The following is a 27,500-nucleotide window of genomic DNA, read 5'->3' as shown; positions in this document are numbered from 1 at the left end:
GAGAGGAACCTGAGTGGCCTGATCAGCTTTCTGATGGGGATCGGTTGCAGTCTGATCGCCCCCAGAGCGATTGTCAATAGTGAGGATATCCCCTGCCCCTAATCCAAGTAACACAATTAGTCTTTAGAAAGTCTAGCATTGTAATTGTTAACGGGTAATGTCGTGATTAAACACAGCTGTGAGGAGCGTGTCGCTGTCGACTCTGTTTGTATTTGGTAACTCGAGAGCCACGACTCAAAGTGTCCAGGCAGGTGTTTGGCTTACATAGAGTCCTAGATAAAGTCAGAGTAATACAGCACAGAAAGAAAGAGGCCCTTCGGCCCGTCGTGTCCATGCCGGCCATCAAGCCCCGTCTATTCTAATCCCATTTTCCAGCACTTGGTCTGTAGCCTTGTATGCTATGGCGTTTCAAGTGCTCATCTAAATGCTTCTTGAATGCTGTGAGGGTTCCTGCCTCTACCACCCTTTCAGGCAGTGAGTTCCAGATTCCAACCACCCTCTGGGTGAAAGAGTTTTTCCTCAAATCCCCTCAAAACCTCCTGCCCCTTATCTTGAAGCTATGCCCCCTGGTTATTGACCCCTCTACTAAGGGGAAAAGTTCCTTTCTATCTACCCTATCTATGCCCCTAATAATTCTGTACACCTCAATCAGGTCCCCCCTCAGCCTTCTCTGCTCCAAGGAAAACAACCCCAGCCTGTCCAGTCTCTCTTCATAGCTGAAGCGCTCCAGCCCAGGTAACATCCTGGTGAATCTCCTCTGCACCCTCTCCAATGCAATCACATCCCTCCTATAGTGTGGCGACCAGAACTGCACACAGTATTCCAGCTGTGGCCTAACCAGCGTTTTGTACAGCTCCATCATAACCTCCCTTGCTCTTATATTGGTTGGCAGACAGAAAGCAAAGAGTTGGAATAAACGGGTCTTTTTCCGAGTGGCAGGCATTGACTAGTGGGGTACCGCAGGGATCGGTCCTTGGACCCCAGCTATTCACAATATATATTAATGATGTAGACAAGGGAACTAGATGTAATATCTCCAAGTTTGCAGACGACACAAAGCTGGGTGGGCGTGTGTGCTGTGAGGAGGATGCTGAGAAACTCCAGGATGATTTGGACAGGTTGGGTGATTGGGCAGAAGCATGGCAGATGCAGTATAACGTGGATATATGTGAGGTTATCACATTGGTGTCAAACACAGGAAGGCAGATTATTATCTGAATGGTAATAGATTGGGAGAAGGGGAAGTGCAACGAGACCCGGGTGTCCTTGTGCACCAGTCGCTGAAGGTAAGCATGCAGGTGCAGCAGGCGGTTAAGAAGGCAAATGGTATGTTGGCCTTCGTAGCGAGAGGATTCGAGTACAGGAACAAGGATGTCTTGCTACAGTTGCACAGGGCCTTGGTGAGACCACATCTTGAGTATTGTGTGCAGTTTTGGTCGCCTTACCTGAGGAAGGATGTTCTTGCCATGGAAGGAGTTCAGCGAAGATTCACCAGGCTGATACCTGGGATGGCAGGAATGACGTATGAGGAGAGATTGGGTCGATTGGGCTTGTACTCGCTGGAGTTTAGAAGAATGAGAGTGGATCTCATTGAAACTTATACAATTCTGGCAGGACTGGACAGACTAGATGCAGGGAGGATGTTCCCGATGGTCGGGGAGTCCAGAACCAGGGGTCACAGTCTAACGATAAGGGGTCGGCCTTTTAGGACAGAGATGAGGAGGAATTTCTTCACCCAGAGAGTGGTGAACCTGTGGAATTCTCTACCACAGGAGGCAGTTGAGGCCAATTCATTAAATATATTCAAGAAGGAGTTGGATATATTACTTAAGGCTAAAGGGATCAAGGGATATGGGGAAAAGGCGGGGACAGGGTACTGAGTTTGGATGATCAGCCATGATCACATTGAATGGCGGAGCAGGCTCGAGGGGTCGAATAGCCTACTCCTGCTCCTGTCTTCTATGTTTCTCTGTTTCTATATTCTATGCCTCGGCTAATAAAGACAAGCATTCCGTCTGCCTTCTTAACCACCTTACCTACCTGTCCTGCTACCTTCAGGGATCTGTGGACACGCACTCCAACGTCCCTTTGTCCCTCTACACTGTGCGTAGTACACAATTTAATGTGTGTTCTCTTTCCTTGTTAGCACTCCCCAAATGCATTACCTCACACTTCTCCGGATTGAATTGCATTTGCCACTTCTCTGCCCACCTGACCAATTTATTGATATCTTCCTGCAGTCCACAGCTCTTTTTCTTGCTACCAAACACGCAGCCATCTACTACATTTACCCGTATCTACTCTTCCTGTTACTTCTTCAAAGAATTCACTAAGGTTGGTCCCGCATAACCTTCCCTTTTGGGACCCCCGCTGACTACTCTTTATAGAAACATAGAAACATAGAAGATAGGAGCAGGAGTAGGCCATTCGGCCCTTCGAGCCTGCTCTGCCGTTCAACGAGATCATGGCTGATCATCCAAACCCTAGCACCCGGTCCCTACACCGACAGCCATCCCACCCAAGCCCTATCCCCGTAACCCCGCGTATTTAATCCCCCCGAACACTAAGGGACAATTTTTTTTATCATGGCCAATCAACCTAACCCGCACATCTTTGGACTGTGGGAGGAAACCGGAGCACCCGGAGAAAACCCACGCAAACACGGGGAGAATGTGCAAACTCCACACAGACAGTCACCCGAGGCCGGATTCGAACCCGGGTCCCTGGCGCTGTGAGGCAACAGTGCTAACCACTATGCCACCGTGCTGCCATATTGGGCCAGTAATTCCGGTCCCAACGCGCGAGTACGGACGGTGTACTCACGCGTGGGCCCGTTGGAAGTGCCGGATTGCAGCATGCACAGCGCATGCGCGGGAAACCGGCATTTCCTCCAAGGGGTTCGGAGGTCCAACGCTGTGCGCGCAGGACTCTGTGCTTATGTTTTTTAAAATTTTATTTAAAGTTAACCTAGTCTTTTGGGCGCCCGTACTTTTCATGAGTTTGACAGCTCTTACTATCAAACTCATGAATGAAGTTTCCCCTCCCCTGATTGGCTGCACGGTGCTCACCTGATCCCAGCCGGCACATCGCACTAACTACACCGCTGGATCAGGCAAGCACAGCGCGCCGACATCTGAACCGGGCCAGTGACAGGAATCCCAAGCAGGCCCGGGCTTCAGATGTCGGCGCGCCGGGTGAGTGCACGTCGGGGGCTTGCACGCGCGGCAAGCCCCCGAACCTAATTTCTGGCCCATAACATTTTCAGTTTCTAGATGTTTATCTGTCATAGCTTTGAGTAGGGATTCCATTATCTTTCCCACCAGTGATGTTAAGATAACTGGTCTATAGTTCCCTGGACTTGTTCTATCTCCCTTTTTAAATATAGGAATCATATTAACTATTCCCTTTTCTAATGAATTATTTAATATATATATTACAGCACTTCCTCTGCTATCTCCTCCCAAACTTCTTTCAATATGCGTGGAAGCAATCCGTACAAACCTTATCCTCTCTAAATCTGATCTGTGTAGCAATTACCTCCCCCCCCTTTCTATCTTAAATGTCTCTGTATCTTTATTGATCGCTTCTTCTAAGAGACAGCGAGAGAGGTTCAGAGATAGAGAGAGAGAGAGAGAGAGAGAGAGAGCGAGTGGTAGAGAGACAGAGAGAGAGATTCAGAGATAGAGAGAGAGAGAGCGAAAGAGAGAGATAGAGAGACAGAGAGAGAGGTTCAGAGATAGAGAGAGAGAGAGAGACAGAGAGAGGGGTAGAGAGAAGAGAGGTAGAGAGAGGGAGGGAGAGAAAGAGAGAACTCCGTACCTCTGATGGTCTCTCACCTGCTATAGGGGCCTGGGCAGAGTTAGTAAAATCCGGTGGGTGGGGAGTCACTCCAGTCATCATCTCAGGTTCTGTTAAATACAGTTAAAATAGAGCAAATCATGTAGATACAGAGACACAAAGAGAGAGAGAGAGAGAGAGAGAGAGAGAGAGAGACAGAGAGAGAGAGAGACAGACAGACAGACAGAGAGAGAGAGTACAGAGAGAGAGACGGAGAGAGAGAGAGAGAGACAGAGAGAGAGAGAGACAGAGAGAGAGACAGAGGGGGAGAGAGACAGAGAGAGAGACAGAGAGCGAGAGAGAGAGAGACAGACAGAGAGAGAGAGACTACAGAGAGAGAGAGAGAGACAGAGAGAGAGAGACAGAGAGAGACAGAGAGAGAGAGAGAGAGACAGACAGAGAGAGAGAGAGTACAGAGAGAGAGACGGAGAGAGAGAGAGAGACAGAGAGAGAGACAGACAGAGAGAGAGAGAGACAGAGAGAGAGAGAGAGACAGAGAGAGAGAGAGACAGGGAGAGAGAGAGAGAGAGGGAGAGAGAGAGGCAGAGACAGACAGAGAGAGAGAGAGAGACAGACAGAGAGAGAGAGACTACAGAGAGAGAGAGAGAGAGAGAGAGAGAGACAGAGAGAGAGAGAGAGACAGAGAGAGAGAGAGAGACAGACAGAGAGAGAGAGAGTACAGAGAGAGAGACGGAGAGAGAGAGAGACAGAGAGAGAGAGACAGAGAGAGACAGAGAGAGAGAGAGAGAGACAGACAGAGAGAGAGAGAGTACAGAGAGAGAGACGGAGAGAGAGAGAGAGACAGGGAGAGAGAGAGAGAGAGAGAGAGACAGGGAGAGAGAGAGAGAGAGAGAGAGACAGAGAGAGAGACAGAGAGAGAGAGAAAGAGAGAGAGAGAGAGACAGAGAGAGAGACAGAGAGAGAGAGCGACAGAGAGAGAGACAGAGAGAGAGAGAGAGACAGAGAGAGAGAGACAGAGAGAGAGACAGAGAGAGAGAGACAGAGAGAGAGACAGAGACAGAGAGAGACAGAGACAGAGACAGAGACAGAGAGACAGAGAATATAAAGTGTGAGTGACTTTGTTCGACTATAGCTCTCACCAGTCACTGTGAGTCTGATGTAGTCTTTGTCCGCAGTCTGGTCCAGTTTCTTGACGATACATTCATATTGTCCGCTATCAATGAGTCGAAGCTGCCGAATCTCCAGGGATAGGTTCCCGTTGAGGATTTCCCTGGAGATGTGAGTTCTTCCATGGTATTGTTGACTCTGGTATTGGGGCTGCTCCACACCCCTCTTCCAATAAAAAGCCAAACAATTCTCAGGTGCCGCTTTCTGCCAGTATATCAGTGACTTGTCAATCCCTCCTGGGTCAGTGCTACACGGCAGGAGCACGTCGCTCCCCACCTCCGCACTTATGTCGACGCCTGCAAAATAAAGGCCACAATCACAAAGCAATCCGCTGAAGAGCTCTGCGGCGGGAGAGACTGGAGAATTACACAGAATTGGCCAGCACAGAGAGAGGCCATTCGGCCCCACTGGCCTGTGTCTCCACTCGAGACTCCTCCCGTCTTTACTCATTTCACAATCAGCGTAACCCTCTATTCCGTCTCCCTCGTGTGTTTATCCAGCCTCCCCTTAAATGCATCTCTGCCCTTCGCCTCGACCAGTCCCTGTGGTAGCGAGATCCACATTCTCACCACTCTCTGGGTAAAGAAGTTTCTCCTGAATTCCCTGTTGGATTTCTTGGTGACTATCGTATATTGATGGCCTCTAACATAAGAACATAAGAAATAGGAGCAGGAGTAGGCCAATTGGCCCCTCGAGCCTGCTCCGCCATTCAATAAGATCATGGCTGATCTGATCCTAACCGCCAATCTACTATCACAGAACCATCTCCTGAATCTAACAGAATTAGACACACGAAATAGGAGCAGGATCAGGCTACACGGCCCCTGGGCCCGCTCCGCTACCCACAGGGTCATGACCGATCCGAACCTAGACTCGTGTCCAAATTCCTGCCCGCTCCCCGTAACCCTTAATTCCCTTTACATCTAGGAAACTGTCTATTTCTGTTTTAAATTTATGTAATGATGTAGCTTCTACAGCTTTTTGGGGCAGCATATTCCATGGACCTACCACCCTCTGAGTGAAGTAGTTCCTCCTCATCTCAGTTTTGAAAGAGCAGCCCCTTATTCTAAGACTATGCCCCCTAGTTCTAGTTTCACCCATCATCGGGAACATCTTCCCCGCATCCACCCGATCCAACCCCTTCACAATCTTATATGTTTCAATAAGATCGCCTCTCATTCTTCTGAACTCCAATGAGTAGAGTCCCAATCTACTCAACCTCTCCTCATATGTCCATCCCCTCATCCCCGGGATTAACCGAGTGAACCTTCTTTGTACTCACTCGAGAGCAAGTATGTCTTTTCTTAAGTATGGACACCAAAACTGTATGCAGTATTCCAGGTGCGGTCTCACCAATACCTTGTACAACTGAAGCAATACCTCCCTATTTTTATATTCTATCCCCCTAGCAATGAAAGCCAACATTCTGGTCTCGCCCGCGGATGGGAACATCTTCTCTATGTCTACCCTATCGAACCCTTTAATAAACTTGAAGAGCTCTATCAGCTAGAGAAAAGAGCCCCAGCCTCTTCAATCTTTCCTGATAGGTATATTGATGGCCTCTAACATAAGAACATAAGAATTAGGAACAGGAGTAGGCATACAGCCCCTTGTCCCTGCTCCGTCATTCAATAAGATCATGGCTGATCTTAGAGTCATAGAGTCATCGAGTTATACAGGACAGAAAGAGGCCCTTCGGCCCACCGTGTCCGCGCCGGCCATCAAGCCCTGTCTATTATAATCCCATTTCCCAGCACTTGGTCCGTAGCCTTGTATGCTATGGCGTTTCAAGTGCTCATCCGAATACTTCTTGAATGCTGTGAGGGTTCCTGCCTCGACCACCCTTTCAGGCAGTGAGTTGCTGATTCCAACCACCCTTTGGGTGAAAAAGTTCTTCCTCAAATCCCCTCTAAACCTCCTGCCCCTTACCTTGAAACTATGCCCCCTGGTTATTGACCCCTCTACTAAGGGGAAAAGTTCCTTTCTATCTACCCTATCTATGCCCCTCATAATTTTGTACACCTCAATCAGGTCCCCCCTCAGCCTTCTCTGCTCTAAGGAAAACAACCCCAGCCTGTCCAGTCTCTCTTCATAGCTGAAGCGCTCCATCCCAGGTAACATCCTGGTGAATCTCCTCTGCACCCTCTCCAATGCAATCACATCCTTCCTATAGTGTGGCGACCAGAACTGCACACAGTATTCCAGCTGTGGCCTAACTAGCATTTTGTACAGCTCCATCATAACCTCCCTGCTCTTATATTCCATGCCTCGGCTAATGAAGGCAAGTACATGTACACTATCCCTTATCCGAAAGCCTTGGGACCAGCTGAGTTTCGGTTTTCGGAATTTTTCGGATTTCAGAAGGTATTATTATAAGACTGGGAAATTTGTATTTAATATAAATTTTAATAGTTCAGGCTACCTCTTGCGACTGTTCCCTGTCTCATTCCCCTTCCTGCTTCTCTGGAAAGCCGGATATCACACAGATCACACACAGAATCTACAGTGCAGATAGAGGCCATTTCGGCCCATCGAGCCTGCACCGACACATATCCCACCCTATCCGTGTAACCCCACGTATTTAATCCCCCTAACACTAAGGGTCAATTTATCATAGCCAATCAACCTAACCCGCACATCTTTGGACTGTGGGAGGAAACCGGAGCACCCGGAGGAAACCCACGCAAACACGGGGAGAATGTGCAAACTCAACACAGACAGTCACCCGAGGCCGGATTTGACCCCGGGTCCCTGGCGCTGTGAGGCAACAGTGCTAACCACTATGCCACCGTGCCCCCCTGACTCCTACTAAGCTGGCCCGCAAATCAGGTCGGGGGTCGGGTGGGGTGGGGGAGAAAAGAATATCGGACGGGCCGCGGTTCAGGTCGGGGTCGGGGTCGGGGTTGGGGTCGGGGGGGGTCGGGGTTGGTGTCGGGGGGGGGGTCAGGGTCGGGGGGGATCAGGGTCGGGGGGCGTCCGGGGTGGGGGGGGAGTCGGTGGGGGGGTCGGGTCCGGGGCGGGGTCGGAGGGGAGAAATGAATATTGGACGGGCTGCGGTTCGGGTCGGGTCGGCGGGGGGGAGGGGGGGCGGGGGAGAAAATAATATCGGACGGGTCGGGTCGGGTCGGGTCGGGGGAGAAAAGAATATTGGACGGGTCGGGTCGGGTCGGTGTGGGGGGGGAGAAAATAATATCGGACGGGTCGGGTCGGGTCGGGTCGGGGGAGAAAAGAATATCGGACGGGTCGGGTCGGGTCGGGTCGGGGTAGGGGGGAGAAAAGAATATCGGACGGGCCGCTGCAGCTATCGGACGGGCCGCTGTATTGTTGGGTTCTCTCTCCCGGTACCTCCTTCACACTGCCCGGCTCGGCCTGCAATCTCCTACCCAGGAGGGAACTCTGTGACCCTCTGCCCTGCTCAGCGTAAGTCGTGCGCCACTCTGGTCGTGTCGTGCGCACGACTTACGCTGAACGAAAAAACTTTCGGTTTTTAGAGGTTTTCGGTTTTCGGATAAAGGATAGTCTACCTGTATCCCATATGCCTTTTTAACCACCTTATCTACCTGTCCTGCTGCCTTCAGAGATCTATGTACATGCACACCAAGGTCCCTCTGATCCTCTGTCCTTCCTAGGGTCCTACCATTCATTGTGTATTCCCTTGCCTTGTTAGTCCTCCCTAAATGCATCACCTCACATCTTCTATCTCAACTCCACTTACCTGTCTGATCCTTTGATTCACCTGCAGTCCAAACATCTATTGATCTGAGGTAGAAATTCCTCCTCATCTCAGTCATAAGAACATAAGAAGTAGGAGCAGGAGTAGGCCATACGGCCCCGCGGTCCTGCTCCGCCATTCAATAGGACCATGGCTGATCTGAACCTAGACTCACGTCCACTTCCCTGCCCTCTCCCCGTAACCCCTAATTCCCTTATCAGCTAGGAAACTGTCTATCTCCGTTTTAAATTTATTTAATGTCGCAGCTTCCACAGCTCCCTGGGGTAGCAAATTCCATAGATTTACTACCCTCTGAGTGAAGAAGTTTCTCCTCATCTCTGTTTTGAAAGGGCAGCCCCTTATTCTAAGATTATGCCCCCTAGGTCTAGTCTCACCCATCAGTGGAAACATCCTCCCCACATCCACCCGATCAAGCCCCCTCACAATCGATAAGATCGCCTCTCATTCTTCTGAACTCCAATGAGTAGAGGCCCAACCTACTCAACCTCTCCTCGTACGTCAACCCCCTCATCTCCGGAATCAACCGAGTGAACCTTCTCTGAACCGCCTCGAGAGCAAGTATATCTTTTCTTAAATATGGAAACCAAAACTGCACGCAGTATTCCAGGTGTGGCCTCACCAATACCCTGTATAACTGCAGCAAGACTTCCCTGCTTTTATACTCCATCCCCCTCGCAATAAAAGCCAAGATTCCATTGGCCTTCCTGATCACCTGCTGCACCTTATTAACCTGCTTTGCTACTTTGAGTGATTTGTGAATCTGTATTCCCAGATCCTTCTGGTATTCTGTCCAAGAGGGATTGTTCTCCTTCGAGCAGAGAAGGCTAAGGGGAGATTTACGTAGGATTGCACCGGATACACGGCACAGAAACAGGTCATTCGGCCCCAAGCAGTCCATGCCGGTGTCCTTGTGCACCAGTCGCTGAAGGTAAGCATGCAGGCGCAGCAGGCGGTTAAGAAGGCAAATGGTATGTTGGCCTTCGTAGCGAGAGGGTTCGAGTACAGGAACAAGGATGTCTTGCTGCAGTTGTACAGGGCCTTGGTGAGACCGCACCTTGAGTATTGTGTGCAGCTTTGGTCGCCTTACCTGAGGAAGGATGTTCTTGCCATGGAAGGAGTGCAGCGAAGATACACCAGGCTGATACCTGGGATGGCAGGAATGACGTATGAGGAGAGATTGTGTCAATTGGGCTTATATTCACTGGAGTTTAGAAGATTGAGAGGGGATCTCATCGAAACCTATAAAATTCTGTCAGGTCTGGACAGACTAGATGCTGGAAGGATGTTCCTGATGGCGGGGGAGTTCAGAACCAGGGGTCACAGTCTAAGGATAAGGGGTAAGCCATTTAATGAGGAGGAATTTCTTCACCCAGAGAGTGGTGAACCTGTGGAATTCTCTGCCACAGAGGGCGGTGGAGGCCAGTTCATTAAATATATTCAAGAAAGAGTTGGATATATTTCTTGAGGCTAAAGGGATCAAGGGATACGGGGAGAAGGCAGGGACCGGGTACTGAATTTGGATGATCAGCCATGATCTCATTGAATGGCGGAGCGGGCTCGAGGGGCCGAATGGCCTACTCCTGCTCCTATCTTCTATGTTTCTATGTTTCTATGTTTGTGCTCTACTCGAGCCTCCTTCCGTTTTTCCTCATCTAAATCTATCAGCGTAACCCTCTATTCCCGTCTCCCTCACATATCCAGCCTCCCCTTAAATGCATCCAAGTTTGCAGATGATACTAAGATGGGAGGGAAAGTAATGAGTGAGGAGGACATAAAAAACCTGCAAGGGGACATAGACAGGCTAAGTAAGTGGGCAGAGATTTGGCAGATGGAATACAATACTGGAAAGTGTGAGGTTATGCACTTTGGCAGGAAAAATCGTAGAGCAAGTTATTATCTTAATGGCAAGAAACTGGAAAGTACTGAAGTACAAAGGGATCTGGGGGTCCTGGTGCACGAAACTCAAAAGGTTAGTATGCAGGTGCAGCAAGTGATTAAGAAGGCCAATGGAATGTTGGCTTTCATTGCTAGGGGGATAGAATATAAAAACAGGGAGGTATTGCTTCAGTTGTACAAGGTATTGGTGAGACCGCACCTGGAATACTGAGTACAGTTTTGGTGTCCATACTTAAGAAAAGACATACTTGCTCTCGAGTCAGTACAAAGAAGGTTCGCTCGGTTAATCCCGGGGATGAGGGGATGGACATATGAGGAGAGGTTGAGTAGATTGGGACTCTACTCATTGGAGTTCAGAAGAATGAGAGGCGATCTTATTGAAACATATAAGATTGTGAAGGGGTTGGATCGGGTGGATGCGGGGAGGATGTTCCCGATGATGGGTGAAACTAGAACTAGGGGGCATAGTCTTAGAATAAGGGGCTGCTCTTTCAAAACTGAGAGGAGGAGGAACTACTTCACTCAGAGGGTGGTAGGTCCATGGAAGATGCTGCCCCAAAAAGCTGTAGAAGCTACATCATTACATAAATTTAAAACAGAAATAGAGTTTCCTAGAAGTAAAGGGAATTAAGGGTTACGGGGAGCGGGCAGGAATTTGGACATGAGTCTAGGTTCGGATCGGTCATGGCCCTGTGGGTAGCGGAGCGGGCCCAGGGGCCATGTAGCCTGATCCTGCTCCTATTTCGTGTGTCTAATTCTGTTAGATTCAGGAGATGGTTCTGTGATAGTGGATTGGCGGTTAGGATCAGATCAGCCATGATCTTATTGAATGGCGGAGCAGGCTCGAGGGGCCGATTGGCCTACTCCTGCTCCTATTTCTTATGTTCTCATGTTCTTTTGCGTCGATACTATTGGCTTCAACCACTCCCTGTGGTAGCGAGTTCCACATTCTCACCACTCTCTGGGTAAAGAAATTTCTCCTGAATTTACTATTGGATTTCTTTGTGACTATCATATATGGATGGCCTCTAGTTATGCTCTTCCCCACCAGTGGTATCATTCTCTCTGTATCCACTCTATCAAAACCTTTAATGATTTTTAAGACCTCTATTAGGGCACCCCTCAGCTTTCTTTTTTCAAGAGAAAAGAGACCCAGCCTGTCCATCCTTTCCTGATATGTATACCCTCGCATTTCTGGTAACATCCTTGTAAATCTTCTCTGCACCCTCTCCAGTGCCTCGATACCCTTTTTATAATATGGCGACCAGAACTGTACGCAATACTCCAAGTGTGGTCTAACCAAGGTTCGATACAGGTTTAGCATAACTTCCCTACTTTTCAATTCTGTCCCTCTAGAAATAAACCGTAGTATTTGTTTTTTTTTAATTCATTGATGGGATGTGGGCGTCGCTGGCTAGGCCTGCATTTAGTGCCCATCCCTAATTGCCCTTGAGAAACATAGAAACATAGAAGATAGGAGCAGGAGTAGGCCATTCGGCCCTTCGAGCCTGCTCCGCCATTCAATGAGATCATGGCTGATCATCCAAATTCAGTACCCTGTCCCTGCCTTCTCCCCATCTCCCTCGATCCCTTTAGCCTCAAGAAATATATCCAACTCCTTTTTGAATATATTTAATGAACTGGCCTCTACTGCCTTCTGTGGTAGAGAATTCCACAGGTTCACCACTCTCTGGGTGAAGAAATTCCTCCTCATTTCAGTCCTAAATGGCTTACCCCTTATCCTTAGACTGTGACCCCTGGTTCTGGACTCCCCCGACCATCGGGAACATCCTTCCTGCATCTAGTCTGTCCAGGCCTGACAGAATTTTATAGGTTTCGATGAGATCCCCTCTTATTCTTCTAAACTCCAGTGAGTATAAGCCCAATCGACACAATCTCTCCTCGTACGTCATTCCTGCCATCCCAGGTATCAGCCTGGTGAATCTTCGCTGCACTCCTTCCATGGCAAGAACGTCCTTCCTCAGATAAGGTGACCAAAACTGCACACAATACTCAAGGTGCGGTCTCACCAAGACCCTGTACAACTGCAGCAAGACATCCTTGTTCCTGTACTCGAACCCTCTTGCTACGAAGGCCAACATACCATTTGCCTTCTTAACCGCCTGCTGCACCTGCATGCTTACCTTCAGCGACTGGTGCACAAGGACACCCAGGTCTCTTTGCACTTCCCCTCCTCCCAATCTATTGCCATTCAAATAATGATCTGCCTTCCTGTTTGGAAGATGGCGGTGAGCCGCCTTCTTGAACCGCTGCAGTCCATATGGTGTAGGTACACCCACAATGCTGTGAGGAAGGGAGTTCCAGGATTTTGGCCCAGTGACAGTGAAGGAACGGCGATACAGGTCCAAGTCAGGATGGTGTGTGGCTTGGAGGGGAACTTGTGATGTTCCCATGCGTCTGCTGCCCTTGTCCTAAGTGGTAGAGGTCGCGGGTTTGGAAGGTGCTGTTGAAGGAGCTTTTCGCGAGTTGCTGCAGTGCATCTTGTCGATGGTACACACTGCAGCCACGGTGCGCCGGGGGTGGAGGGAGTGAATGTTTATGGTGGTGGGTGGAGTGCCAATCAAGCGGGCTGCTTTATCCTGAATGGTGTCGAGCTTCTGGGCCAAAATCCTGGAACTCCCTTCCTAACTGCAGTGGTTCAAGAAGGCGGCTCACCGCCATCTTCTCAAGGGCAATTAGGGATGGGCACTAAATGCAGGAGGATGTCATGAAACTCCAGTACGATTTGGACAGGTTGGGTGATTGGGCAGAAACATGGCAAATGCACTATAATGTGGATAAATGTGAGGTTATCCACCTTGGTGGCAAAAACAGGAAGGCAGATTATTATTTGAATGGCAATAAAGAGACCTGGGTGTTCTTGTGCACCAGCCGCTGAAGGTAAGCATGCAGGTGCAGCAGGCGGTTAAGAAGGCAAATGGTATGTTGGCCTTTGTAGCGAGAGGGTTCGAGTACAGGAACAAGGATGTCTTGCTGCAGTTGTACAGGGCCTTGGTGAGACCACACCTTGAGTATTGTGTGCAGTTTTGGTCACCTTACCTGAGGAAGGATGTTCTTGCCATGGAGGGAGTGCAGCGAAGATTCACCAGGCTGATACCTGGGATGGCAGGAATGACGTATGAGGAGAGATTGTGTCAATTGGGCTTGTACTCACTGGAGTTTAGAAGATTGAGAGGGGATCTCATCGAAACCTATAAAATTCTGTCAGGTCTGGACAGACTAGATGCAGAAAGGATGTTGCTGATCGCCGGGGAGTCCAGAACCAGGGGTCATAGTCTAAGGATAAGGGGTAAGCCATTTAGGACTGAAATGAGGAGGAATTTCTTCACCCAGAGAGTGGTGAACCTGTGGAATTCTCTGCCACAGAGGGCGGTGGAGGCCAGTTCATTAAATATATTTAAGAAAGAGTTGGATATATTTCTTGAGGCTAAAGGGATCAAGGGATATGGGGAGAAGGCAGGGACAGGGGACTGAATTTGGATGATCAGCCATGATCTCATTGAATGGCGGAGCAGGCTCGAGGGGCCGAATGGTCTACTCCTGCTCCTATCTTCTATGTTTCTATGTTTCTTGAGTGTTGTTGGAGCTGCACTCATCCAGGCAAGTGGAGAGTATTCCATCACACTCCTGACTTGTGCCTTGTAGATGGTGGAAAGGCTTTGGGGAGTCAGGAGGTGAGACACTCGCCGCAGAATACCCAGCCTCTGACCCGCTCTTGTAGCCACAGTATTTATGTGGCTGGTCCAGTTCAGTTTCTGATCAATGGTAACCCCCCAGGATGTTGATGGTGGGGGATTCGGCGATGGTAATGCCGTTGAATGTCAAGGGGAGATGGTTAGAGTCTCGCTTGTTGGAGATGGTCATTGCCTGGCACTTGTGTGGTGCGAATGTTACTTGCCACTTGTCAGCCCAAGTCTGAATGTTGTCCAGGTCTTGCTGCATTTTTTATGGCCTGTGTCGCAACTTTTAGTGATTTGTGTATTTGTACTGAGGAAATCTACATGATATAAGGGGTTAATTTCAAGTGCTTGCTGGGTAAAAGTTTTCAGACTTGACACTGGGCAAGTGTCGATGTGTAACTAGAGCTATTGCACGTACTCGAACTACAGCCAAGAACAGATGCCTGCCCACCTAATGAGAATGTAGAAGTGGAATAATGAGTTTCTTTGATGTACCAATGACCTGATAACTTGTGACCGAAAGCAAAGCTTGCCTCCCTTATATATGATTAAAGAGGACCTCCGGTTACACGATTCATGCCCTGTTATAGATTAACGGTTGACTTATGTGTCCAGGATCCTTCTGTCAATATGTTATTTCTACCTGATGATTAACCTATAATGTATCCTGATAGAGGAACAAAGGAATGTCAATCAAACTTGTTTGTTACACTGTATAAATATGGAACGCTTACGCTGTATCATTGGAATAGTAGCCTCACCCCTTGAGTGGAGGTGCTGATTCCCCTTGCAAGAGAAGTTAAATAAAAGGCCTGTCCGTCTGACGAATCCAAGTGTGTATTGAGTCATTACCCAGAGCTAAGAAGTAAGGTACTTCTACAATTTGGAGGTTCCACCGAGATGGCTTGCTGTACCAATTGGTGAGTTAACAGACGCCGAGTACGTTGCTCGGTTGGGAAAATCCCATTGGCCGAAGGTGGTGTTTTGCCACATTTTTGGGACTTTCCCTGCCAGAAGCATAGCTGCGCACAGTCTGTTTATTCCATTGGACAGTACTGCCATCGGGTAATTGACTCACAAGGTTCGGGGGTTAAACTGCCGTTGTGACTGCTTCCCTTTCAGAAACGGAACAGAGGACCAGCCATGAGGCGCTGACGCCCCGCGAACAGGATCGTGCAGAAAAGGACTGTATAAAGGTACCAGAGAGAGAAGGTTAAGTCAGGAATTTGATTAACTAAGGAGCTAGCGATTTACTGGAAATTGAACTAGCAAGGTTCCAGCTTGAAGTTAGCTGGGACAAATTGAAGGCCCTTTTTACATAGATACATAGAAGATAGGAGCAGGAGTAGGCCATTCGGCCCTTCGTGCCTGCTCCGCCATTTAATGAGATCATGGCTGATCCTTTAATTCAGTATCCCGTCCCCGCCTTCTCTCCGTAACCCTTAACCCCTTTTGCCCGTAGAAATATATCTAATTCCCTCTTAAATATATTTAATGAGCTGGCGTACACTGCCCTCTGTGGCAATGAGTTCCACAGGTTCACCACTCTCTGAGTGAAGAAATTCCCCCTCATCTCTGTCCTAAATGGTTTAGCCCTTATCCTTAAATTATGTCCTCTAGTTCTGTTCTCACCCGCCAAGGGAAACATTCCTTCTGCATCCAGTCTGTCTAGACCTGTCAGAATTTTATACACTTCTATGAGGTCCCCTCTCAATCTTCTAAACTCCAGTGTGTACATCCCTAAACTACATAGTCTCTCCTCATAGGTCATTCCCGCCATTCCTGGTATCAGCCTGGTGAATCGCCGCTGCACCCCCTCCATGGCAAGAACATCCTTCCTCAGATGAGGCGACCAAAACTGTACACAGTACTCGAGGTGTGGTCTCACCAGTGCCCTGTACAGCTGCAGCAAGGTATCCCTGTTCCTGTATTCTAACCCTTTTGCTATGAAGGCCAGCATACCGTTTGCCTTCTTGACCGCCTGTTGCACCTGCATGCTCGCCTTCAGTGACTGGTGTACAAGAACACCCAGGTCTCTCTGTACTTCCCCCTCTCCCAATCTATTGCCATTTAAATAATAATTTGCCCTCCCGTTCCTGCACCCAAGGTGGATAACTTCGCACTTGTCCACATTATAGTGCATCTGCCATTTATCCGCCCAATCGCCCAGTCTGTCCAAATCGCTCTGGAGCTTCCTGGTCTCTTCCTCTGAGCCCACCCCACCTCCTAGTTTAGTGTCGTCTGCAAATTTGGAAATGCTGCATCCGACTCCCTGATCCAGGTCATTAATGTAAATTGTGAACAGCTGGGGGCCCAGGACAGATCCCTGTGGTACCCCACTTGTTACTGCCTGCCATTCAGAAAATGAGCCGTTTATTCCAACTCTCTGTTTTCTATCTGACAGCCAGTTCCCTATCCACGCCAAAACTTTCCCCTTTATCCCATGAGCCTCAATTTTCCATGCTAATCTTTTATGTGGGACCTTATCGAAGGCCTTTTGGAAGTCCAGGTACACCACATCTACTGGCTCTCCCCCATCTATTCTACCAGTTACTCCCTCAAAAAATTCCAATAGATTAGTCAAGCACGATTTACCCTTTGTAAATCCATGTTGACTCTGTCCTATCCTGTCCCCATTTGCTAAGTGCTCCGCTATTTCATCCTTAATGATGGACTCCAGCATTTTGCCCACAACTGATGTAAGGCTTACAGGTCTGTAATTACCTGCTTTTTCCCTACCCCCCTTTTTGAATAGTGGGGTAACGTTAGCTACCCTCCAATCCATCGGCACTGTTCCCGAGTCTAATGAATTCTGAAAAATCATCCTTAGTGCATCCGCTATCTCTAGGGCCACCTCCTTCAGTACCCTAGGATGCATGTTATCAGGCCCTGGGGATTTGTCCACCTTCAATCCCTTTAGCTTCCTTAACACCATATCCTTAGAGATATTGATTTGCGTCAGTTCCTCCTTTGCCAATGTCCCTATTTTTCCCGATATCCCAGGGAGGTTTTTTGTGTCTTCCTTCGTAAAGACTGACCCAAAGTATGCATTTAGTTGATCTGCCATTTCCTTATTTCCCATTATATATTCCCCCGTATCTGATTGCAATGGACCAACTTTGGTTTTCACCAGTCTTTTCCTTTTGATATATTTATAAAAGCTTTTGGAGTTAGTTTTTATATTTTCCGCCAGCTTGTTTTCGTAAGCTATTTTGCCCCTCTTGATCATGCCCTTTGCCCTCCTTTGCTCTATCTTAAACTGTTCCCAATCTTCCGCTCTGGCGCTTTTTTTGGCTATTTTATACGCCCTATCTTTGGATTTTATGCTGTCTCTAATTTCCCCTGTTATCCACGGTTGAGTCACCTTTTTAGATTTCCTTTTATGCCAGATTGGTATAAACAATTTTTGCAATTTTGTCATTCTATCTTTAAATGTTTGCCATTGTTTATCTACCTCCAGTCCTCTCAGGAACGTTGTCCAATCAGACCTACTCAGTTCCCGTCTCATGGCATCATAATTCCCCTTGTTTAAATTCAGGACCTTAGTCTCTGAGTCAATTTCTTCGCTCTCCATTTCGAGTGAGAAATCGATCATGTTATGATCGCTCTGACCCAAGGGTCCCCGTACAACAAGATTACTGATTAGTCCCTTCTCATTGCACAGTACCCAGTCCAATATAGCCTGTTCCCGAGTTGGTTCCTCGACATATTGATCCAGATAACCATCCCTTAAACACTCAAGGAATTCCTCCTCCTCATTATTTTTACTGATTAGGCTAGTCCAATCTATATGTAAGTTAAAGTCACCTATGATGACAGCTGTGCTCTTATTGCACGCTTCTCTAATTTCCCTCGTGATGCCCTCCCTAACCTCTATTTTACTATTTGGAGGCCTATATACCACTCCTATTAATGTTTTTCGCCCCTCGCTATTTCTTAGCTCCACCCATATAGATTCTGTATTAACTGAGTTAATATCCTTCCTTTCAATTGCATTTATCCCCTCTTTTACTAGCAATGCTACCCCTCCTCCCTTTCTTTTTTGTCGATCCTTCCTAAATACTGAATACCCCTGTATGTTAAGCTCCCAGCCCTGCTCACCCTGCAACCATGTTTCCGTAATCCCAATTAGATCATAATTATTAACCTCTATTTCCACAGCTAATTCATCTACCTTGTTCCTGATGCTTCTCGCATTAAGGTATAAAACCCTCAGGCTTTTTTTATGCTCACATTTTTTATGAATTAGTTTGGCCCTTTGTTTTTTGTTCCTCACCCTTTTACCATTTATTTCTGTCTGCTAAAGATTTGGCTAAAGGGAGTAGGGTAGAAGGAGAGAAGAGCTTGAAGTTAGCTGGGACAAATTGAAGGCCCTTTTTGCTAAAGATTTGGCTAAAGGGAGTAGGGTAGAAGGAGAGAAGAGCTTGAAGTTAGCTGGGACAAATTGAAGGCCCTTTTTGCTAAAGATTTGGCTAAAGGGAATAGGGTAAAAAAAAGAGAGAAGAATGGGCGGTTGTCTGAAACACAGTGTCAATGTTTAATGTTTATGAGAGTGAGTATTTAACTACTTGTTATTATCAATCAACTTTGCAGCTTTGTCCAGTAAGGCTGCATAGGTTGGGGATTTAGTAACACTTTGGTTGTTGTTTAACAAGTGTATTGTTTATTGTTTATTGTTATATGTATTAATGTTTAGTCATGTCTGATCTGTAGAGGCGTCCCACGCAGATCATAGAGTGTTACGGAATTGTTGTATGTTTTAACTAAAAAATTTAAGCTGAAAAAAAAACTGCAGAAGGGGTTGGAAAAGACCCAAGCCGGGGAAGTGAGTCCCGCGGCAGAATGTATGGTTGAGAAAATAGTGATGTCTTTTACATGATCCACTAAGCTATTGTGGATTCAGTATTTTCCCCAGTTAGAAATACCTTCCACGAGGGTTGAGAACCCTCGAGTTTTATACGTATGTATAGTTTATTAATCTGATCTGTAGGGGCGTACAACGCAGATCATGGATTGTCACGGGAGTTTAGATTGTTTTATGTGAACCATTTAAGCTGCTAAAATGAGTGCTAGCGCCAGTAAGCCACCCGAGAAAGGCACGCCAGCAGCCTTTATGTTAAAGAACTGGTCAATCATCCATTGATCACCTACCAAATTGGTCCAAATGGACTGTAAATAAGACTAGACCCTTTCCCGCAGATGGTTCATTTAACATAGAAAGAATTACTTGCCTCAAGGAATGTTTAACGGACAAGAGAGAAATAGAGAACAGCCAGATAAAAAGACTGCCTCTATGTTTGTTGAGTCAGAAAAAAAAAAATTACCCCGAAGAAACACCTTTCTCCTCTATTATGGTAGGATAACAAGGTAACTATAGAAGGATGAATAGAGGGGAATATAGAGGAAGACGTGGTAGAATAAGAGGGTATGGACGATCTGGTAATTGTTACAATTGCGGACAACCCGGACATTGGGCAAACTAATGCCCTGCGAAAAATTGTCAGAACCAAACCTCCAATAATGGACCTCCGTTAGAGAATAAAGGTCCTAATTTCACTGTCCATAACCCTTTTTCGGACCAGTCAGGAGGTTACCCTACAAACGGACAGGGATTTAGGAGAAATAGAGATTAGAATTACTGACTGACACCAGCAGCCCCAGGCGCCACAGACCACCAAATGCCGGTTGTTTCTTTAAATTCATGCAGCGAACCTGAAGTTAAAATGCAAATAGCTGGGAGACCTATGTCATTTTAGTAGATACAGGAGCAACCTTTTCAGTGTTAGGGAAAGGATATTCTGAAGGAATGCCTATTAATGGGAAAAAGACCCCGATAGCTGGATTGGCTGGAATACTACAACGCTTGAATCAATCGACTCCCCTCACAGTAAAAGTAGAAGAATTTGAGGAAGAACACTCCTTTCTGTTATCAGGAGATGTCTCTATGAATTTATGTGGAAGAGACTTGCTGTGCAAAATGAATGCTACAATCATTTGCTCCCCATCAGGAGTAACGGTAGAAATCCAAGTAGATAAGGCATATGCGTACCCAGTAACAGAAATAAAATACCCTGTTCTTTACGCATGGGAAATTGCCGACCCAAGTTTGAGTCCCAAACTTGTCAGTCTGTTAGGAGCGTGGGGATTCGTTACAAGCTCCATAAAACAACACCAGGAATCCCTGAAACTAGGGAAATGGCATTCAAAATTGCACTGCACAGCCTGCTATGACAAAACAGGACAAGATTTAAAATACCTCCTAACTATTAGACTGCACAGCCCTATAAAGTTACAATTAATCCAGCTGCACCATTACCCAAAAGGTCACAGTATCCATTGTCAGAGAAAGCAGAAAAAAGGAATTGAGCCAGTGATGGAATCATTGTTAAAACAGGGAGTTAACGCCGGATAGAATAAAGGTTGTTTGCAACACATCGTTGCCAAAAACTAAAAGAGAAATGAAGCATTTTCTAGGAATGACTGGTTATTGTAGACAATGAATACATGAGCATGACAAATTTGGAAAATTCGCGGTTACCTGACTTCCTCAGGAACCCAGATTAAAAATGCACAAGAAGTGAAAAATCTTTTACTAGCTATTCAAAGACGTAAACAGATTGCAATTATTAAGTGCCAAGCGCACACGGGGCATTTGGACAAGGTTGCGCTTGGAAACGCTGCTGCAGATAGCGCTGCTAAGTCAGTAGCTATATCAAGTACTGAACGACAAGTTTCAGCCTTCCCTGTTAGTGAAAAGCCAGAGATACCGCAGCCCCCGTCCTTAGATGATGTGCTGACCCATCAAGATAGGGCCAGTTCTGATGAAGTAAAGGAATGGGTTGTTAATCATTGTTTTAAAAACACTGACGGCTTATGGGTTCATCATGACGGCCGCATGGTGGCACCCAAATCATTACTATCACCAATTGCCCGATGTGTTCATAAATTCACCCATGCGGGCAAAGGGGGGATGGCGGACTATATCCTCAAGACCTGGTATGCACCAGGAATCTCAAAGTTGGCAAAACAAATATGTGAAAATTGTACTATCTGCCAGACCATAAATGCAGGGAAAATAAAGAAGGTACAGCCCGCATCCCACCCAAACCCCATGGGCCCTTTTGTACACTTACAAATGGATTTTATTGAATTACCTGTATGTATGAGCTTTAAATATATATTAGTTATTATTGATATGTTTTCAAGATGGATTGAAGCGTTTCCTTGTGGAAAGAATGACGCCACTACTGTTGCTAAATGTTTATTGAAGGACATTGTACCTCGCTTTGGGATACCAGCAAAACTGTCAAGTGACAATGGGTCCCATTTTACGGGAACAGTGATTAAGGAACTATGCAAAGCCTTACAGATTAGCCAGCACCTCCATTGCAGTTATCATCCACAGTCGGCTGAACTAGTAGAAAGATATAACGGGATGCTGAAAAACAAGCTTGCAAAACTGTGTAAAGAAACTGGGCTTAAATGGGTTGATTTGTTACCCATAGCTTTAATGACAATGCGGTCTGCTACCAACAGAATTACAGGATTGTCGCCTCACGAGATCGTCATGGGAAGACCACAAAGATTGCCCTTTTCGGCACCTTTAACAGCTAAACAAATGGACATTCATAAAATGGAGGAAGATATGTTGAGTTATTGCATTGCACTAACCAAATGTATTTCTAGTTTCCATCAACAGGTGAAGGAAGCCCAGGTCGATCCCGCTGAAGGAAAGTGCCATACTTTCGAGCCAGGAGATAACGTCTATATAAAAATCTTCAAGCGAAAGAATAGCCTTCAACCCAGATTTGAGGGACCCTTCCAAGTACTCCTGACCACAAACACCGCTGTGAAAGTAAAGGAGCGACCAACATGGATACATGTGTCCCATTGTAAGAAGGCATCAGTTGAAGACGATACACTGCCAAGATGAACTGGATTTGGACTCTAATAAGACTGTTCCCTTTGTTAACGATAATTGAAACTGCCATATTGATTTATCAGATCCCCTGAAGGGCAAACCATGCATAGAAGCATGTGTACTTTTAAACAGTGATTTCTTTTATATTATATGCTATAACGAGACTATGAAGGTTCAGCTTCAGGATCACACTATGCAGGTACCCCCGTATCAACCCCTGAGTCTTAGGATTAGGCAGGATAAGATAGTAGAAGAAGATAGATGGAGTAAGTGCAAATGTAACTACACTTTGACTAAAACTACTACTAAACCACCAGGCGCAGTCGAATGGCCCTATTGGGGACGGTGGAACCTGTCCACAGTACAAAAAAATCTGGAAAGGAGAACAAGGAATAGGAATGATGCACCAGATATGGAACAAATTTGAAGCCTATAATAACACCTATTTCATCTGTGGGCATAGAGCATACCCCTGGTTACCACAAAATTGGACTGGGTCATGTTATTTGGGATATGTAGTGCCTTATATACATCACATTTCATCTTTGGATAGACACCCTGGGACACGAGCAAAACGAACCATTACAGAAACTGAAAGGTTCTTTGCTATAGCATTTCCCTGGTATGGAACAGGGAAGTTAGCAAGAGAATCTATAAACATGGCAGCAGTGTTGGAACAAATAGCCAATGATACTGCTGATGCTCTTAGTGATGTAAACGCAGAAATGGTGGTTTTGCGCACTGTTGCTTTACAAAACCGCATGGCTCTGGACTATTTGTTGGCAAAAGAAGGGGGCACATGTGCAATCATAAAAACCGAATGTTGCACTTATATCCCAGATAGCTCAGAAAATATCACCAATCTGGTAAACCACATAAAGAAGGCTGTAGAGAAACTACGTCAACCTGAACCATGGTCCATGTGGGATTGGATTTCAGGATGGGGAGGAGCATTGGGAAAGCAAATTTTGGAAGCTTTTATCGCAATTGTGATGATAATAATTTTAATTAGTTTATTGATTGGTTGTTTAAAATTATTGTGCACAAAAGTCCTTTCCTTATTAACGTCAACTCCTCCAGTACCAATGATGTCTGAATATGAGGATATTAAGGGTGAGACCTTTGATGTAGAGTTTCTTAAACTTAGCGAGATAGATTGTCCTTAGAAAGGACAAAAGGGGGGAATGAGGAAATCTACATGATATAAGGGGTTAATTTCAAGTGCTTGCTGGGTAAAAGTTTTCAGACTTGACACTGGGCAAGTGTCGATGTGTAACTAGAGCTATTGCACGTACTCGAACTACAGCCAAGAACAGATGCCTGCCCACCTAATGAGAATGTAGAAGTGGAATAATGAGTTTCTTTGATGTACCAATGACCTGATAACTTGTGACCGAAAGCAAAGCTTGCCTCCCTTATATATGATTAAAGAGGACCTCCGGTTACACGATTCATGCCCTGTTATAGATTAACGGTTGACTTATGTGTCCAGGATCCTTCTGTCAATATGTTATTTCTACCTGATGATTAACCTATAATGTATCCTGATAGAGGAACAAAGGAATGTCAATCAAACTTGTTTGTTACACTGTATAAATATGGAACGCTTACGCTGTATCATTGGAATAGTAGCCTCACCCCTTGAGTGGAGGTGCTGATTCCCCTTGCAAGAAAAGGAAAATAAAAGGCCTGTCCGTCTGACGAATCCAAGTGTGTATTGAGTCATTACCCAGAGCTAAGAAGTAAGGTACTTCTACAGTACTCCGAGATCCCTTTGTTCCTCGACCCCACCCAGACTCGCACCCTCCAAGTGATAAGTGACCTCCCCAATCTTCCTACCAAAATGTAATTAATACCTCACGTTTATCTGTGTTGAACTTCATTTGCCAGAATGGTACCGGGGATGAGGGGCTACAGTGACGTGGAGAGACTGGAGAAGCTGGGGTTGTTCTCCTTAGAGCAGAGAAGGTTAAGAGGAGATTGATCAGAATGGTTCCAGGGATGAGAGACTTCAGTTACGTGGAGAGGCTGGAGAAGCTGGGGTTGTTCTCCTTAGAGCAGAGCCGGTTAAGGGGAGATTGACCAGAATGGTACCAGGGATGAGGGACTTCAGTTACGTGGAGAGACTGGAGAAGCTGGGGTTGTTCTCCTTAGAGCAGAGAAGGTTAAGGGGAGATTGACCAGAATGGTTGCAGGGATGAGGGACTTCAGTTACGTGGAGAGACTGGAGAAGCTGGGGTTGTTCTCCTTAGAGCAGAGAAGGTTAAGGGGAGATTGACCAGAATGGTACCAGGGATGAGAGACTTCAGCTACGTGGAGAGACTGGAGAAGCTGGGGTTGTTCTCCTTAGAGCAGAGAAGGTTAAGAGGAGATTGATCAGAATGGTTCCAGGGATGAGAGACTTCAGTTACGTGGAGAGGCTGGAGAAGCTGGGGTTGTTCTCCTTAGAGCAGAGAAGGTTAAGGGGAGATTGACCAGAATGGTACCAGGGATGAGGGACTTCAGTTACGTGGAGAGACTGGAGAAGCTGGGGTTGTTCTCCTTAGAGCAGAGAAGGTTAAGGGGAGATTGACCAGAATGGTACCGGGGATGAGGGACTTCAGTTACGTGGAGAGACTGGAGAAGCTGGGGTTGTTCTCCTTAGAGCAGAGAAGGTTAAGGGAGATTGACCAGAATGGTTGCAGGGATGAGGGACTTCAGTTACGTGGAGAGACTGGAGAAGCTGGGGTTGTTCTCCTTAGAGCAGAGAAGTTTAAGGGGGAGATTGACCAGAATGGTACCAGGGATGAGAGACTTCAGCTACGTGGAGAGACTGGAGAAGCTGGGGTTGTTCTCCTTAGAGCAGAGGAAGTTTAAGGGGAGATTGACCAGAATGGTAGCAGGGATGAGGGACTTCAGTGATGGTGGAGAGACTGGAGAAGCTGGGGTTGTTCTCCTTAGAGCAGAGAAGGTTAAGAGGAGATTGACCAGAATGGTACCAGGTATGAGGGACTTCAGTTACGTGGAGAGACTGGAGAAGCTGGGGTTGTTCTCCTTAGAGCAGAGAAGGTTAAGGGGAGATTGACCGGAATGGTTCCAGGGATGAGGGACTTCAGTTATGTGGAGAGACTGGAGAAGCTGGGGTTGTTCTCCTTGGAGCAGAGAAGGTTAAGGGGAGATTTAATAGAGGTGTTTAACATCATGATAGAGTAAATGAGGAGAAGCTGTTTCTAGTGTCAGGAGGGTCGGTGACCAGAGGACACAGATTGAAGATAATCGGTAAAGAACCAGAGGGGAGATGAGGAGAATGTTTTTTACGCAGCAGGTTGTTGTGATCTGGAACGCGCTGCCTGAAAGGGCGGGTGGGAAGCAGATTCAATAGTAACTTTCAAAAGGGAATTGGGTAAATACTGGAATGGGAGAAAATTCACAGGGCTGTGGGGACAGAGCAGGGGGGAGTGGGACTAATTGGAGAGCTCGTTCAAAGAGCCGGCACAGACACGATGGGCCGGGGTGGTGGGCTTCGATTCTGTGATTGTAAGAGCTTGAATTTGATGTTCGTGAGGCGTTGTGTTCTGGGCGCTTCAGGAGGGGATCGCACAGATTGACCAGGGTGGCACCGGGACATTGAGTGAGGGTGTCGAGCGAGACAGAGCAGGAGCAGGTAGAAGGAGCACAATTCTTTCGAGGGCCTGAATGGTTATCTCACTAGTTAGACCATTGGTTTTATAGTTATTGCAGGAGTTATCTCGTTGGTTATATCACAGGTTATTCCTACCTGTCGCCTGATGAACATTTGCCAATAATATCACAAACTTGATAAAGTGTTTCTTTGTCCGCAATAAAGTATTTCCTTAAATAGACAGAAAACTCTGAATTAGTGCAGGGAATTAACAGGAACCAATGAAAGACATTCAGAGAGAGAGAGAGAGAGAGAGAGAGAGAGAGACAGAGAGAGAGAAAGAGAGACAGAGAGAGACAGCGAGAGAGAGAGAGAGAGAGACAGAGAGACAGAGAGAAAGAGAGACAGAGAGAGACAGCGAGAGAGAGAGAGAGAGACAGAGAGAGAGACAGAGAGAGAGACAGAGAGAGAGAGTGAGACAGAGAGAGAGAGAGGAGAGAGAGACAGAGAGAGAGAGAGAGACAGAAGGAGGAGAGAGAGAGAGAGACAGAGAGAGAGAGAGAGAGAGACAGAGAGAGAGAGAGAGACAGAGAGACGAGAGAGAGAGAGAGAGACAGAGACGAGAGAGAGAGACAGAGAGAGAGAGGACAGAGAGACAGAGCGAGAGAGACAGAGAGAGAGAGAGACAGAGAGAGAGAGAGACAGAGAGACAGAGAGACAGAGAGAGAGAGAGAGAGAGACAGGAGAGAGAAAGAGAGAGAGAGACAGAGAGAGAGAGTGAGACAGAGAGAGAGAGAGAGAGAGAGAGAGACAGAGAGAGAGAGACAGAGACAGATAGAGAGAGAGAGAGACAGATAGAGAGAGAGAGACAGAGAGAGAGAGACAGAGAGAGAGAGACAGAGAGAGAGAGAGACAGAGAGAGAGAGACAGAGAGAGACAGAGACAGAGAGAGAGAGACAGAGAGAGAGAGACAGAGAGAGAGAGGAGCATTATAGAAAATAGTGTTTCCACACTCATCCCACAAAATAGGTCCATTTTATTTCGTTTTTTTGAACTATATAAATGCGTTCTTTCCACATAAGCTGCTGGAATATCCAGGGCCTCCGCTCCTCAACTTTTGGGATGATGAGTACAGACCCTGAATTCCTAAAAGCTATAAAAGACATTGATATAATTGTGTTTACAGAAACATGGTGCCAAAAGGACGTGCCGACCCACTGTCCTCCAATGTACCATGAAATCATTGGTGCCCTCAGTAAAGAACACTAAAACACGCAAGGGCAGAACCTCCGGGGGAATATTGGTGTGGTATAAGGGAGAACTGGACAAACACATCTCACCGGTAAAACAGGGAAAATCACACGTATGGCTAAAACTAGATAAAAATATAGGAATAGCAAAAAAAAGATGTTTACTTATGTGCGATCTACATACCTCCAATAGAATCGCCATATTTCGAAGAGGAGTTATTTGATACTCTCCACATGGAAATCAGCCATTTCCAGGCCCAAGGAAAGGTGATAATATGTGGGGACCTAAATGCAAGGACGGTTGTGAACCTGACTTCATAGACCCACAGGGAAACAACCATGTGTTTGGCCAGACCCCTTTAGATGTCACACAGCCATCGCAAATCGGAACAACCTTGATCGTGAAATAAATAAAAGCGGTAGGGAGGTAGTG

General features: G+C 46.7%; 1 protein-coding gene across 1 annotated transcript in view; it reads right to left on the bottom strand.

The window, feature by feature from the left end:
• LOC147087096 (myelin-oligodendrocyte glycoprotein-like) overlaps positions 1 to 27,500 on the bottom strand; it is a 37,056-nt gene that overhangs the window by 4,605 nt on the left and 4,951 nt on the right. Inside the window, exons 2-4 of the mRNA XM_085978045.1 lie at positions 25,974 to 26,048; positions 4,938 to 5,261; positions 3,837 to 3,908 (exon numbers count right to left, since the gene is read on the bottom strand). Of these exons, the coding sequence (XP_085834171.1) occupies positions 3,837 to 3,908; positions 4,938 to 5,261; positions 25,974 to 26,048 (471 nt within the window). The remainder of the gene's footprint in view (positions 1 to 3,836; positions 3,909 to 4,937; positions 5,262 to 25,973; positions 26,049 to 27,500) is intronic.

The sequence above is a fragment of the Somniosus microcephalus genome, unplaced genomic scaffold (assembly GCF_052327205.1).
Source record: "Somniosus microcephalus isolate GS21.2 unplaced genomic scaffold, FLI_Smic_1.0 unresolved_chr6, whole genome shotgun sequence".
NCBI classification, from domain to species: domain Eukaryota; kingdom Metazoa; phylum Chordata; class Chondrichthyes; order Squaliformes; family Somniosidae; genus Somniosus; species Somniosus microcephalus.
This window is presented reverse-complemented; position numbering and strand designations above follow the sequence as displayed.